At 43.8% G+C, this 16,015-nt stretch overlaps 2 protein-coding genes and 1 pseudogene across 2 annotated transcripts in view; 2 read left to right on the top strand and 1 right to left on the bottom strand.

Annotated features, from left to right (window-relative positions):
* ERLIN1 (ER lipid raft associated 1) overlaps positions 1-5,215 on the top strand; it is a 74,534-nt gene extending 69,319 nt beyond the window's left edge. The window contains exon 13 of the mRNA XM_035268770.3: positions 5,100-5,215. Coding sequence (XP_035124661.1) covers positions 5,100-5,155 — 56 coding nt within the window. The 3' untranslated portion in view covers positions 5,156-5,215. The remainder of the gene's footprint in view (positions 1-5,099) is intronic.
* An 856-nt stretch (positions 5,216-6,071) lies between these two features.
* Positions 6,072-6,767, bottom strand: LOC128929325 (actin-related protein 2/3 complex subunit 3 pseudogene; annotated as a pseudogene).
* A 1,133-nt stretch (positions 6,768-7,900) lies between these two features.
* Positions 7,901-9,846, top strand: LOC128929326 (tropomyosin-like). The gene has a single exon (XM_078346263.1). It carries the CDS (start codon positions 8,052-8,054, stop codon positions 8,733-8,735), a length of 684 nt encoding a protein of 227 aa, XP_078202389.1. The 5' UTR covers positions 7,901-8,051; the 3' UTR covers positions 8,736-9,846.
* Positions 9,847-16,015: the final 6,169 nt, after the last annotated feature.

The following is a 16,015-nucleotide window of genomic DNA, read 5'->3' as shown; positions in this document are numbered from 1 at the left end:
TGATGGGTTTGTTAAATGAAAATTTTAAGGCCAACTCTGTGCATACTGTTTATGAATTAGCCCTGCTCCACAAGGAGCTGTTTAAAAAAATAAAGAAAAAGAAAAGTGAAGTAAACTGTGTGTGTGTGTGTGTGTGTGTGTGTGTGTGTGTGTGTGTGAGACGGGGTCTTGCTCTGTTGCCCAGGCTGAAATGCAGGGGTATGAACTCAGCTCACTGCAACCTCTGCCTCCTGGGTTCAAGTGATTCTCCTGCTTCAGCCTCCTGAGTAGCTGGGATTAGAGGCACCCGCCACCATGCCTGGCTAATTTTTGTATTTTTAGTAGAGATGAGGTTTCACCTTGTTGGCTAAGCTGGTCTCAAACTCCTGACCTCAGGTGATCCATATGCCTTGGCCTCCCAAAGTACTGGGATTATACACCATGCCTGGGTGGGCTTGCTTGCTCTCTTTCTTTTCTTTTCTTTTCTTTTCTTTTCCTTTCTCTTTCCTTCCTTCCTTCCTTCCTTCCTTCCTTCCTTCCTTCCTTCCTTCCTTCCTTCCTTCTTTCTTTCTCTTTCTTTCTTTTCTCTTCCTTACCACCCTCCCTCCCTCCCCTCCCTCCTTCCCTCCTTCCCTCCTTCCCTCCTTCCCTCCCTCCTTCCCTCCTTCCCTCCTTCCCTCCTTCCCTCCTTCCCTCCCTCCCTCCCTCCTTCCCTCCTTCCCTCCTTCCCTCCTTCCCTCCTTCCCTCCTTCCCTCCTTCCCTCCTTCCCTCCTTCCCTCCTTCCCTCCTTCCCTCCTTCCCTCCTTCCCTCCTTCCCTCCTTCCCTCCTTCCTTCCTTCCTTCCTTCCTTCCTTCCTTCCTTCCTTCCTTTCTTCTTTTCTTTCAACAAGATCTTGCTCTGTCACCCAGGCTGGAGCGCAGTGGCATAATCTTGGCTCACTGCAGCCTCTACCTCCTGGGTTCCAGTGATCCTCTTACCTCAGCTTACCAAGTAACTGGGATTACAGGCACCCACCACCACACCCAGCTAATTTTTGTATTTTTAGTAGAGATGAGGTTTCACTTTGTGCCAGGTTGGTCTTGAACTCCTGACCTTAGGTGATCTGCTCACCTTGGCCTCCCAAAGTTCTAGGATTACAGGCATGAGTCACTGTGCCAACCTAAATGTTTTCAATATATATTTCAGATGAGCTAAGTGATATATTTTTTACACACACACATATGTTTCTGAACATACGTTTATCTGGGAGTGGTTAAAACGCATGCATTTTCTCTATAGATCATTCACACTTATATAGCACTTATATAGTCAGCCATTTTTTTTCCTCTTCTTTTTCTCTCTTTTTTTTTAAGAGTTAAGGTCTTGCTTTGGCACCCAGGCTAGAATGAAGTGGTATAATCATAGCTCACTTTAGCCTGGAACTCCTGGGTTCAAGTGATCCTCCCACCTCAGACTCCCAAGAAGCTGGGACTACAGGCATGAACAACTACACCTGGCTAAGTTTTTTTTGTAGAGATGGAGTCTGACTGTGTTGCCCTGGCTGGTCTTAAATTCCTGGCTGCAAGTGATCCTTTTTTTTTTTTTTGAGATGGAGTCTTGCTCTGTCATCAGGCTGGATTGCAGTGGCACAATCTCGGCTCACTGCAACCTCCACCTCCTGGGTTCAAGCGATTCTCCTGCCTCAGCCTCCTAAGTAGCTGGGACTACAGGTGTGTGCCACCGCACCCAGCTAGTTTTTGTATTTTTAGTAGAGATGGGATTTCACCATGTTGGGTCTCGATCTCTTGACCTAGTGATCTGCCCACCTCGGCCTCCCAAAGTGCTGGGATTACAGGCATGAGCCACCATGCCCAGACGCAAGTGATCCTTTTACCCCAGCCTCTCAGAGTGCTAGGATTATAGGCGTGAGCCACTGTGCCTGGCCTTAGCCACTTTAGCCACAATGCCTTCCCAGATAGCATGCCATAGATCAATACATTATAAAAAGCTGATTATGTTTTCACATAAAGACAATTTTGTTGTTTGAAATTGGCTCTGGATAAAGGATTCTAAAGCAAATACATTATATATTAATCGTGGGTGTTGTTAAATGTCTTGAACAACAACTATAGCACAGTCACCGGTCCTTAGAATACAATTGAGCATTAAACACCAGCTGGACAGAAGAAAAATACATCAACGTATAAAAACACCACAACTCAGAATCTGAAAATTATACTTTGAGCTCTGTAAAATTAACATTGTTTATATAAAGTTTCCCCAAATACGGATAAATGAAAGAAAACTACCACTCAACTATATCATAAATATGTAAATTATAGCAAACCTTTAATTCATAATAACCTGTTTAACCTTCTTAAGCTCTGGGAGAGCTGGTTCCTTTAGAAACTCTAAGGCAGGAGTGTTGCCATGGTTTTGCAGTTACTTCTCACAGATTTCCTTGCAATCAGTTGAGCTATTTAAAATCATTCTTCTTACTGAGGAGGTACAGTAAAATGTCCTATTCATTTTGATGGACTCTCAGAAGACTAGATGTTTACCTGGGAAAGAGACAGAAGACATAGCCAGGTTGTTTATGTAATCCTTCAAAATTTTTATTGCGCATTCGTTGTGTATCAGACTTGCTTGGTAAAGGGAATAAAATGATGAGTCAGACAATACCCTACAAATTATCTTCTGATACAGGCAATGAAAATCATTGTCTTTTAAAAATAGTAATACTGGCCACATGCAGTGGTGCATGTCCGTAATCCTAGCACTTCAGGAGGCTGTGGTGGGCAGTCTTGCTTGAGCCCAGGAGTTCGAGACCACCTTGGGCAACATGGTAAAACCCCATCTCTACAAAAAATACCAAAAAAGTTATCTGGGTTTGGTGGAGCATGCCTGTAGTCCAAGCTACTCAGGAGGCTCAGGTGGGAGGACTGCTTGAGCCTACGAGGTTGAGGCTGCAGTGAGCTGTGACAGCACCACTGCACTCAAGCCTGGGCAACAGAGCAAGACTCTGTCTCAAAAAAGAAATAGCAATAATAATACCTTGCAATTTTCTTTCATAGCACCTGTCACTGTTGTGACAATGAAGTATAAATGAAGTATATTTAACTTACTTCTATATTCTTCGCTACACTATATACTCCTAGAGGGCCAGGACAGTGTCAATTTCCCACAGTGTGTATTGCTAACAACTAGTACACACTTGGAATATTACAGGAGCACAATAAAAGAAATTAAAATAAATTTACTTATTAATAATCTGTCAGCATGTTAATAAAAATGAAGATTTATAATAATACAGTCCTTGCCTTCATGGAGCTTATTATCTAATGCAAAGATCATTAAAACAAGCAATACAATGAAATGCTAAGAGAGGAGGTACACACTGCTATGGGAGGATGTGGCAGGAACTAATGTGAGCCAGGGAGGGACTTCTAACCCAAGGCCCACTGGGTACATTCCTGCATGGGCAGTGATTGAGCTAAGAGCTGAAGAGTGAGTAGGGATCAGTGGTATGAGATGATGGCAGAGAAAAATAGACTAAGCAGGACAACCAGATGTGCAAAGGCCCTGAGGCAGAAGAAAGCTGGGAATAAGAGAGGGAGAAAGAAAGCCAGTGTGACTAAGGGCTGAGCAGTGGGAGGTCAGCAGCCAGACCTCTTCCAAAGACCTTGGAGGCCATAGTAATGTTTCCTGTTTATCCCAATAGCAATGGGAGTTATTTCCAGGGTCTAAGCCTGTGTAAAGAATGATCACATTTGTGATGTGGAGGACAGATTGGAGCAGTCAAGTGTGGATTCAGGGAGAGCAGTTAGGAGTAGTTTCAGGGCATGTTTCCTAGTTGCAGAGCCTAAAACAGGCATTTGTATGAGGGATTGGTCAAGTCAATGCAGTCAGGAGAAACTTGAATATATGTGGATGAGAGAAGCAGGACAGGGAAGAGGGAAAAGTTAGACGTAGATGTGGTTTTACAAAACGTCTAGCTTCCACCTGATGCTTTGTTTTCTCTGGGGTGCTTCGTAGAACATCATGCAAAGGGCCATTCATTGTGGTTTTGCTTTCATAGATCAGAATTATGTCCAATGACACTGATAAGCAGAGAGGCCTTTAAGAACTCAAGGCCTTTCGTTTCAGTTTAAAAATGGAGAGGAGCTTCTGAATCCCAAATTTTATATATGAAGTGCTTGCCCAAGAGCGAGCCTTAATGGAATGGAGGGCACATGGGTTCCATGCTGGCTTCTCATCTCCAGCCGGCCAGTACTTGACTGTGTGGCCTCAAGCAAGTTATTTCATCTTGCAGACTTGTATTTTTCCACTTTGAAAATGGACCAAAATTCCCACAGGGGACTCTTAGCTCTGATATAATTTGTATTTGAAATTCAAAAATGAAATTGTGGTAGCTGGGTTATCTCAAGCACATTCTCAGAGGTGCAGCTATAGGAAGCCAGTGTTTGTATTGCTCAACAAAGTGTGTTTGCCATTTCCACAAAACATGCAGGAGAGTGGGTGAAGCTGACAAGGAAGATCCCCACTAGAGTGAGGATTAAGCATTTCCCCTCAACAGTTGCTTTGCCAGGTAATGTGGAATAAGTCAGAATCCCTGCCACCCAGATTCTCCTCACCTCTACAGGAGAACAAACCAATTCAGCCAGGAGGCTGAGGACACATCTGACCCAGCCTTCATTTTTCCTATAGCAAAGTCCTTGGTATTTGCAGCAAAATCAAGAATAGGAGTTCCATCAGGAGCAGAGCAATGCATTGCTTAACATGTCTTTGACCTTGGGAGCCTTTTATTTTATTTTGAGATGGAGTCTCATTCTGTCGCCCAGGCTGGCGTGCAGTGGCGTGATCATGGCTGGTACCAGCCTTGACCTCCCTGGGTTCAGGTGATCTTCCCACTTCAGTCTCCCACTAGCTGGGACTATAGCTGTGTGCCACCATGCCCAGCTAATTTTGTGTGTGTTTTTTGTAGATACCCTGTGTTGCCCAGGCTGGTCTCGAACTCCTGGGCTCAAGTGGTCTGTCTGCCTCGGCCTCCTGGGAGGCTTTTCTAGGCCACTTTCTGTCACGCATTATGAGCACTTCCAGAGCATTTCCAGGTAACAGTCATGATTCATGTCTCTGCAGACAAAGTTCAGAAGAAACTGTTCATGGCATTGGATGCAGCCAAAGCCCCTCTGTGAAGGACAAGACAAAACTGGACCAGCCTGCGTGAGATACAAGGATAAATCACCCTCCTTCCTTCTACTATGCCCCATGCTGTGGCCCGGGGCCTATTCAGACGGTGCACCATCCCTAAGTGAGATGAGTCTGGGAAATCTGACTGGGGAATCGGGGTCCATTGCTGGGGCCGCTGAGAAATTTTTACTTCTGTTGTTGCAAGAGAGGCAGCTAAGAGCCACAGAAAGAACGTAAGGCTGGAGTGGTGTGCCAGGGTTTGAAATATGTCACAGCCACGCAGTACACTTTCAGGCCGTTCCATCACCTCTGGGGCCCTGTCTCTGTCTTCCTAGAATGGAGGAGGCTGATTGGGGCTTCCAAGGCCCCTTCCCCACTCTCATCTACAATGTATGAAGGGAGCTCTGATTTCCATTCATAATCTCATGGGAACAGAAATCTGGTTTTTCATGGTGGATTTAAAAAGGGGGCAAGAGAGGGAAATGGTACCTGCAGCTCTAGGGCAATCAAGGCAACTCTCACCTCCTTGATCTTAATACTCTCCTCTCACGATCACTTGTACCAGGACATTTGGGATACTGCTGTATCTGACAGTTAACATTTGTAAAGCACATGGAATTTACTAAATGTTTACATGCACACTGGGGATGCAGCCAGTCTTACATAGTGATCAAGGGTTTGGGCTTTACATTTAAACAGTTCCAAAGTATAGAGGAGGAAGAAAAGGTGCCAAACCTGACCAAAATGCTGCAAACAGAAACAGCTGCCAATCTTGCTTACAGATATCAATCCAAAAGTCTATTTTTTTTTTGTTAGAAATTTCTTTATTATTACGTATTCTTATTAAGCGCCAGCTTAATACTGCAGAAAATTTCAAATCACCCTTGATAACACACTTTCTTTTCTCCTACCCGAATTCTTGATCCAGAGTTTCTCAAGTAAAGACATGCTCTTCTCTCTTCTGTATAAAACTTTATGAAATAAAGGCAAAAGATTGTGTATATCTTGCTGGAAAATGCTGCCCAGGAATCTGGAGATGGTGGCTGCCCGAGCTCCCTTCACTGTCCAGGTCCTGAAAGACTCTTGTTCATGAACTGTCTCTTCACAAAGCAAGTCCACCACTTGCTGGGTTTATCATTCTGACGGTTGAAAACTTTCTCACAAAGTCTCAGTCCAGTCTCTTGTCTTAGCTGTTGTAAATAGGCTCTCATCACCTCATCTTCCTGTTTGTTTGCAGGTTTGGCGTAAATCGCATTAAGTGGAAAACCAGGCTCTCCAGGAATGGGAAAATTAGTGATTCCCAGTGTATACATCTCTTTCTCACCTTGGCTTTTGGAATTGCACTTTTGGAGTTTCTTCAGACACTCAGAAATGTAGAGAGTTATATATATCAAGGTCCTATCAGCTTCATTCTTAATTTCATAGTTCTTGAAGAAGACATTGGCCTTGAAGTAATAGATGGCTTCATCCACAATATCTGTATCTTTTGTCTCTCTGGGGGCAGGTCCTTTGAATTGACTTCTGATAGGTAACAGTGCCATGTTTCCAATGAGTTTGGTGTCAGGATCCATGAGAGAAGAGTGGTAAGCCAGCATCTTGGTGGCGCCCGAGTTTCAACCCAGAGGAGCAGGATCTCTCCAAAAGTCTATTGATGCATAGGTCTGGCATCATATTAAAAGTACTACACCACTGGCTGGGTGCGGTGGCTCACATGTGTAATCCCAGCATTTTGGGAGGTCAAGGTGGGTCGATCACCTGAGGTCAGGAGTTCGAGATCAGCCTGGCCAACATGGTGAAACGCCTCCTCTACTAAAAATACAAAAATTAGTGGGGCATAATGGCACATGTCTATAATTTCAGCTACTCAGGAGGCCGAGGCAGGAGAATTGCTTGAACCTGGGAGGTGGCAGCTGCAGTGAGCCAAGACCCTGGGCGACAGAGCAAGACTCCTTCTAAAAAAAAAAAAAAGTTAGACCTCTAACACAGCAATCAGGAACTTAGCAGGGATGCAACACCAGGAAATTCGTCTTAAGAAAACTCACCATATAAATTGTATAAATACAATGTACAAATGCAATTTTGACATTACATGATAATCTCATTTGTACAGAAAATGCTTTTGATAATATTTGACATCCATTCTTGATTTTCCTAACCCTTAGTGAAATAGAAATAGATGAATATCTCTTTAGCTAATGAAAATATATCTCCCAAATTGTGCTTCTTTGTAAAAGCCTGGAAACATTCTCATTAATATCAAGAATAAGACAAGACCGGCTCATGCCTGTAATTCCAGCACTTTGGGAGGCCGTGGCAGGTGGATCAGCTGAAGTCAGGAGTTCGAGACCAGCCTGTCTCCACTAAAAAAACAAAAAAATTAAGCCAGGCTTCCTGGCGGGTGCCTGTAGTCCCAGCTCCTTGGGAGGCTGAGGTGGGAGGACCGCTTGAGCCTGGGAGGTGGAGGTTGCTCAGATCGTGCCACTGCGCTCCAGCCTGGGCGACAGAGTGAAACCCCATGTCAAAAATAAATAAATAAATATAAATAAGACAAGGCCATTTACCATTACAGTAACTGTTCAACTGGAATTAGAAAAAAGTAACAAGAAATAAAAAACTTAAAAGATGGAAGCAAAAACTTTAGTTGCTATAACTGTACCTGAAAAACCCAAGAAAATTGACTTCCACAGTCAGTATGAATAAACCTCAGAATCAACAGATACCGTGCAAGGGGCGGGTGACGTCATAGCCCCGACGGGGGCAGCCGACAGAGTCGGGGGAGGGGGGGCGGTGGAGTGCGGGAGAGAGGTGCGGGGGAGGCCCCTGCGCCGCCAAAGGCTTGGGGGCACTGGAGTGGCCCTGCAGCTGTCGCCTGACCCCGGCCCAGTCTGGCGCCCGCCGCAGATGGTGAAACGCAAGATTCGGGCCCTACAGCAGCAGGCGGAAGAGGCAAAGACCGCGCGCAGGGCCTGTAACTGCAGCTGGATGGCGGGCGCGAGCGAGCGACTCGAGGAAGCTGAAGGTGATGTGGCTGTCCTCAACCGACGCCTACTAGTGGTCATGGCCCTGCAGAAGCTGGAGGAGGCGGGAACGGCTGCAGATGAGCGTGAGAGAGGAATGCAGGTGACAGAAAACCGGGCCATGACGGATGAGAAGATGGAGATTCAGGAAATGCAGCTCCAAGAGGCCAGGCACACTCTGGAAGGGGCTGACCGCAGGTACAAGGAGATAGCTCGAAAGCTGGCCATCCTGGAGGGCGAACTGGCCAGGGAAGAGGAGCGTGTGGAGCTGTGTGAACGAAAATGTGGTGACCTGGCAGAAGAACTCAAGAATGTCATTAATTATTTGAAATCGCCGGAGGCTGCATCTGAAAAGTATTCTGAGGAGGACAAATATGAAGAAAAAATTAAACGTCTGTCTGGCAAACTGAAGGAGGCTGAGAACCTTGCTACATTTGCAGAGAGAATGGTTGCAAAACTGGAAGAGACAATTGATGACCTGGAAGAGAAACTTGACCAGGCCAAAGAAGAGAGCGTGGCCTTCTATCAGACACTGGCTCAGGCACAAAACGAACTTGACTGTATATAACCAAAATGGAAGAGTCTTGTTCCAGCAGAAACTGGCGCTCCATGTGTCTTTCTCTTCTCTTGTAAGAAGTTTCTTTGTTATTGCCTTCTTCGCTTTGCTGGAAATGTCAAGCAAATTATGAATACATGACCAAATATTTTGTATGAGAGAAGCTTTGAGCAGCAGTTAAATCTCATTCCTTCCTTGTTTTTCAAATGGCACCATTTTTTTTCAGCTCTATTTTTTTCCTTTATGTAGCATTTATTCCTAAGGTAGGCAGGGTATTTCTTTGTAAGCACACTCTCTTAAGATGGAGGGTGGCCGGGTGTGGTGGCTCACGCCTGTAATCTCAGTACTTTGGGAGGCCGAGGCAGTGGATCGCTTGAGGTCAGGAGTTCGAGACCAGCCTGGCCAACATGGTGAAACCCTGTCTCCACTAAAATACAAAATTTAGCCAGGCATGGTGGTGCATACCTGTAATCCCAGCTACTCAGGAGGCTGAGGCAGGAGAATTGCTTGAACCTGGGAGGCAGAGGTTACAGTGAGCTGAGATTGCGCCATTGCACTCCAGCCTGGGCTACAAGAATGAAATTCCATCTCAAAACAACAACAACAACAAAATGATAGAGGGCATTTGGTTCCTGGGAGAACAAGCAACCCCACACTTTGAAGAGCAGAGACTCCAATGTCTAGTAATGGATCTATTTAAAACACTGAAGAACATAAACATTTGGGTCAACCATTGGTTAGACTACAGGAGAGACCAGGGACCATCACATGGGGGTGGGGGGGGAAGGTGGGCGGGGTTGCTATTGCATAAACCACAGATATTAACCTAGGCATCCTGGCCCTTCTCCACATTCCACCATGCAGAACCAACATCCTCTCAAGTAATCAGTGTGAGAATGCTTGGGAAATAGTCATAATTACCCACATATTTTCGGGATAGATCCTTGATGTAATGTTCTTCTGCATATTTATTTCATTCTAAAGTTGTTCTCTGGCTAAGCACAGTGGCTCATGCCTGTAATCTAACACTGGGAAGTCCCAGCAAGCAGATCACCTGAGGTCAGGAGTTTGAGATTGGCCTGGCCAAAATGGCAAAACCTTGTATCTACTAAAAATACAAACATGAGCTGGGCATGGTGGCATGCACCTGTAGTCACAGCTACTAGGGAGGCTAAGATGGAAGGACTGCTTGAATCTGGGAGGTAGAGTTTGCAGTGAGCTGAGATGGCACCACTGCATTCCAGCCTGGGTGACAGAGTGAGATTCTGTCTCAGGAAAAAATAAAATCAAAATAAAGTTGTTCTCTGAGAAGCAAGTGTCTCATTCCAATAATGACCCCTCCACTCAGCAGGAATATGGTGGAGTTCAGTTCAATTCAGGTCAGCCATATTCAAAAGACTACAAGGCATTAATAAATTGAGCAAAAGAGCTTTATTCTATTAGCAGAAAGGGCCTCTCTGGCAGCAGAGATTGAAAATTGGCTCCCATCACTTTGGGAAGCCGAGGAGGGCAGATCACTTGAGGCTAGGAGTTCGAGCCCATCCTGGCCAACATGGTGAAACCTCATCTCTACTGAAAATACAAAAATTAGCCTTGAACCTCCGCCTCTCGGGTTCAAGCAATTCTCCTGCCTCTGCCTCCCAAGTAGCTGGAACTACAGATGTGTGCCACCACACCCAGCCAATTTTTGTATTTTTAGTAGAGACGGGGTTTCACCCTGTTGGCCAGGTTGGTCTCGAACTCCTGACCTCAGGTGATCTACCAGCCCAGCCCTTGGTTATTTCCTAAGGCTACTTCCTGAATTTCTTTTATTAAAAAAATTTTTTTTTGTTTTAACCTTAATAGAATCACTCAGTTTGGTCTGAAACTCTTTAAGGAAAAGGCATGGTTCAAACATGATGGCATCAGTGAGGTAGTGGAGTAGATTTTGTGATCAGTGGGGATGCATGAAAGAATGCTCTAGTGGGGCAGGCTGAAGCCAAGCCCTGTTCCTATTCTCTCACTAGGAGTTTATCCTTCATGTATGTTTCCCCCAAAATAAGAATATTTATTATAGCAATATTTTTGATATTTGCTTTTTTCTTTTCTTTCTTTTTTTTTTTTTTTTTTGAGACTGAGTTTCACTCTTTCACTCACGCTGGAGTGCAATGGTGCAATCTCAGCTCACTGCAACCTTGCAACCTCCGCCTCAGCCTCCCGAGTAGCTGGGATTACAGGTGCCTGACACCACGGCCAACTAATCATTGTATTTTTAGTAGAGATGGGGTTTCACCATGTTGGCCAGGCTGGTCTCGAACTCCTAACTGCAGGTGATCCACTGCCTCTGCCTTCCAAAGTGCTGGGATTATAGGTGTGAGCCACAGCGCCCAGCTGGAAGACTTATTTTCACTTTTTACCCTTGAGTACATATTTTGGTATTGTATATTATGAACTCTAATAATTGTACAAATAATGTTTAAGGAAATATGAAGTTAAAATGGAAAAAGGAAGCTTTCACTTTAACAGGAGTGCCTTGTGATCAGATAGAATTTAGTTTGAATTCTAACTATGCCACATGACAAAAGCATAATTTCAAGCAAGGTATTTCTCCTTCTGAACCTTGGTTTTTCTCATTTATACAGTGTGAAGAGCAACAACAAAAGCAGCTACTAGATATAGTTTATATGAAAATGAAGTGAGATTTATAAACAACTAGGCAGTGTGATATGATTTGGCTTCGTGTCCCCGCCCAAATCTCACCTTGAATTGTAATCCCCATAATTCCCACTTGTCAAGGGAGAGACCAGGTGGAGGTAATTGGATCATGGGCGTGGTTTCTCCCATACTGTTCTCATGATAGTGAGTCTCACGAGATCTGATGGTTTTATAAGCACCTGGCACTTCCTTGCTTGCACTCACTTCCCTGCTGCCCTGTGAAGAAGGTGTCCGCTTCTCTTTTGCCTTCCGCTATGACTATAAGTGTTCTGAGGCCTCCTAGCAATACAGAACTGTGAGTCAATTAAACCTCTTTCCTTTATAAATTACCCAGTCTTGGGTATTTCTTCATAGCAGTGTGAGAATGGGCTAATATACAGTGTCAGGCAAATGTAAAGCATCCAGTATTATTTTGTTATTTAAGCCTCACAAAAATTTTATGAGGCAAGGAGAAAAGCCGGCTGTTGTCATCATAATAATCATGGTTGTTACCCTACCCCAATTTACAAGCGAGGAAAGTAGAGTTTGATTCAATAGAGTCAAGTTTCCAGATCTCATTTTCTTTCATTCATACCTGAATCCAGGAAGAAAAAAAATAGTAAAAAAAAAAAAAGCTCTTACGATTTGAGGCAGCAATTCCAGTAAAGCTTCTTTCTAGACAGTATGGTTGCAAACTCCAGTTTTTCACAAGAATTCATTATTGCACATTGACATAATAATCTTCCTTCAGAGAACAATCTGATTACTAGATTAAAGCTATTGTATGATAGTGTGTGTAAAATAGCCATAAATTGAGGAAATCACTCACAGGCAAGCTTAAGAATGCTCAGTCCTATTAAATCCACTATATTTTAGAGTGTTGACTGGATGCAATGGCTCATGCCTGCCAGCACTTTGGGAGGCTGAGGTGGGCAGATCTCTTGAGCTAGTAGTTCAAGACCAGCCTGGACAACATGATGAAACCCTGTCTCTACAAAAAATACAAGGATTAGCTGGGCATGGTGGTGCATGCCTGTACTTGGGGGGCTAAGGTGGGAAGATCATTTGAGCCTGGGAGGTCGAGGCCACAGTGAGCCAGCCTAGGCAACAGAGTGAGATTCTGTCTCAAAAAAAAAAAAAAAAAAAAAAGTGTTAGGTGGGGTGTGGTAGCTCATGCCTGTAATTCTAGCACTCTGAGAGGCCAAGGTAGAAGGATCACTTAAGCCCAGGAGTTTAAGACTAGTCCTGGCAATATAGCAAGACTCTGTCTCTACCAAAAATAAAAATAAAAGACTTGGTCAGGCATGGTGGTGAATACCTGTATTTCTGGCTATTCAGGAGGCTGAGATAGGAAGATCATTGAGCCTGGAAGTTGGAGGATGTAGTAAGCTGTGATTGGACCACTGCGCTCAGCCTGGGTGACAGAGCATAACCTGTCTCTTTTTTTAAAAAAAGTGTTAGACTTGTTTACAAACCAAAAATAAGCAATAAGCATAATAAAGTGCCCCTGTGCCCTCCATTTCTTGGTTCCAGGGCACTACTGTGGTGCCATTATTGTCTCTGGTCTTGTTCAGTTAAAAGCAAAGTTTCCCAAAGTGTCCTGGGTCAAACTTAGGACATTTTCTGCATAAAAATGGCTGCTTCAAGAAAACAGATTACTTTGTGCTATTGTCCATTGGTAAATACAAATAAAGCCGTCCAGATCAACACCTGCACATTTTGGACAATTTCTTAGCTTTACTTAGTTTGTGGCATAATTAAGTAATCCACTGAGAATAGCAAAGGCAATCAAACTGGTATAAACTCCCAAATCTAGATGGAGCCATTTAAGTCTGTATACTGATAGAATCAGGCCAGTCATCCAAGGACTGATTTGTCATTTGGTAATTGAATATGACAGGTTTTAAAGAAACCAAAGCAAGTCAATCCAATTTAGATGTCACACATTACCAAATGACAAAGGGACCTGCTTTTGCAAACTTCTCTTTTTTGATCTCCCCTTTGTAATACTGACTTTTCCAAAACAAAATGTACAGGTTTCTTTTCTTTAAGTATTAACTGTTGTTAGTTTTCTGTTTCTTGGAGCCAGAGGCCATCAAAGATGCCTGGCCACTGCATCTTCCTTCTTCCCCTCTGAAATTCAGAGCCTCACATGTCCCCGCCTTTATACAAGAGTTGCTTGGCTCCAGTCACGATTTCCCAGAAGGTGGCAAAGATGATTTAGGATTGGCCAACACACATTTCTCCCTGTTATCTTATGCTTTGGTTTGATTAGTATTTTCAAAAATAACATTTAATATGTTTTGTTTCTTTCTTTTGAGAGGAGCTCTTGCTCTGTTGCCCAGGCTGGAGTGCAGTGGTGCAATCATAGTTCACTGTAACCTTAAACTCCTGGGCTCAAGGGATCCTGCCAACACAGCCTCCTGAGTAGCTAGGACTACCGATGTGGGCCACCATGCCCAGCAAATTTTTGTATTTTTTTTGTAGACATGGGCTCTTGCTATGTTGCCCATCCCATGCTAGTCTCAAGTTCCTGCCCTCAAGCAATCTTCTCACCTCAGCCTCCCAAAGCACTAGGATTACAGATGTGAGCCACTTTACCCAGCCAATATATTTTGTTTCTAATTGCAATGATAATAAATGTTCAATATAAAAAATGGAAAATGCAGAAAAGCAAAAAGAGAAAGAAGTTATCTGCAATTTTGCCTTACAGAGATAATCTGTTAATATTTTATTATCTATTCTTCAAAAGATTTCTATGTATTTTACAGTAGGTAGGTAGACATGAACAGGGCAGAAGAGAGCAGCCCTCCCTCACCAGGAATGTCAGGAGACCATCAGGTGATTGTCAGGCAGTTTGTTAACTCTCTCTCTAAAATAATAATTGGTCGCAACCAGCCCCAGGGAAACGCAGTCTCCCAAGAGAAAAACACCTAAAGCTGCTGAAGATCTCAGGAACTGGGTGAGTGGGCTCAAGCATGCACACTAAGAAGCAAGATGGCTGAGTTTAACTAGCACATGACCACCGTTAGGGAAAACTCGGCAGGTAAGGGACCAGCACCTCAACTGAGCATGCGCACAACTTCAGTAACCACACTGCGCATGTGGCCCCTCCCAACCGCTGGCAGGCTACTGCGTGCATGCGGACAGCCCACTCCAAGGGAAGAACCTGGGGAGAAGGGAGGCAATTCCCAGAAGCATGCCAGTGTATAAACCCCCAAGCCGAAAGTCAAACCATGCACTTGAGTCTCTCAAGTCACTCACTTGGCCCTCTTTATCCCTGCTCTAAAAACTTTTTTTTGTGTGTGTGAGATGGAGTCTCTCTCTGCTGCCAGGCTGCAGTGGCACGATCTTGGCTCACTGCAACCTCTACCTCCCGGGTTCAAGCGATTCTCCTGCCTCAGCCTCCTGAGTAGCTGGGACTACAGGTGTGAACCACCACGCCCAGCTAATTTTTGTATTTTTAGTAGAGACAGAGTTACATCATGTTGGCCAGGATGGTCTCCACCTCTTGACCTCAAGATCTGCCCTCCTCAGCCTCCCAACGTGCTGGGAATACTGGCATGAGCCACAGAGCCCAGCCTAAACACTTTTTAAATAAACTTTCACTCCTGTTCTGAAGTTGCCTGGGTCTCCTACTCTGCCTTATGTTCCTCTATTGAATTCTTTCTTCTGAAGAGGTAAGGATTGAAATTGCTGTAGACCTGTACGAATTTGTCACTGCTAACAGGTATATATAATCTATATTTTAATTTTTACTTATCTAATTATTTTTTAGAGACAGGGTCTTACTCTGCCACCCAGAGTGCTGTGGTGTGATCATGGCTCACTGAAGTTTAGCTGGAACTACAGGGGTGTGTCACCATGCCTGGCTAATTCTTTTTGTTGTTGTTGTTGTTTTTAGACAAGGTCTCGCTATATTGCCTAGGCTGGTTTTGAACTCTAGGGCTTAAGCGAGCTTCCCACCTTGGCCTCCCAATGTAATAGGAATACAAGTGTGAGCCACCATGCCTGGCCCTTATAGTACATATTTTAAAAATAAAATTTGGTACATTATATATAATCTATTTGATAATCTGCTTTTACTTAGTGTATTGTGATAAAAGACAATCTATTGTATTAATCTTCCATATAGACATTTGTAGGTTGCATTGTATGTTAGAGGCACAGTGATTTACAATCTATTACAGATAGATATATAGGTTTCATCTAATTCATCAGTATCATAAATAATGATGCAAGTGATATCCTCATAAGTAAATCTCTGTTTCTTATAGATAGGTTGTCAGAAGGAGAATCACTGGAGAGTGAAAATTTCCTTAGAGTGTTTTGATGTATATTGACAAATACTCCTCTAGAAAAACTATACCGATTTGTGTCCTCCAACAGTTTATGAGAGTTCCTTTCTGATTAGTGTTTCTAATGGCTTTTAGGGCCATACTGTATTTGAACATGAAGAAAACTAATGGAAGTGTTCCTTCCTTCCAGGAAAGCTATCCTGTGTTGGAGAGAGCCTGGCCCACATGGAGCTGTTCCTATTTTTATTTTAAAATAAATTATTTGCTCTTTGTTGTTGGGATAGGATCTCCCTCTGTCACTCAGGCTGGAGTACAGCAGCA

This window comes from Callithrix jacchus, chromosome 12 (assembly GCF_049354715.1).
Source record: "Callithrix jacchus isolate 240 chromosome 12, calJac240_pri, whole genome shotgun sequence".
Taxonomy (NCBI): Eukaryota; Metazoa; Chordata; class Mammalia; order Primates; family Cebidae; genus Callithrix; species Callithrix jacchus.
The sequence above is the reverse complement of the archived record's forward strand: the minus strand, read 5'-3'. Positions and strand labels throughout refer to the sequence as shown.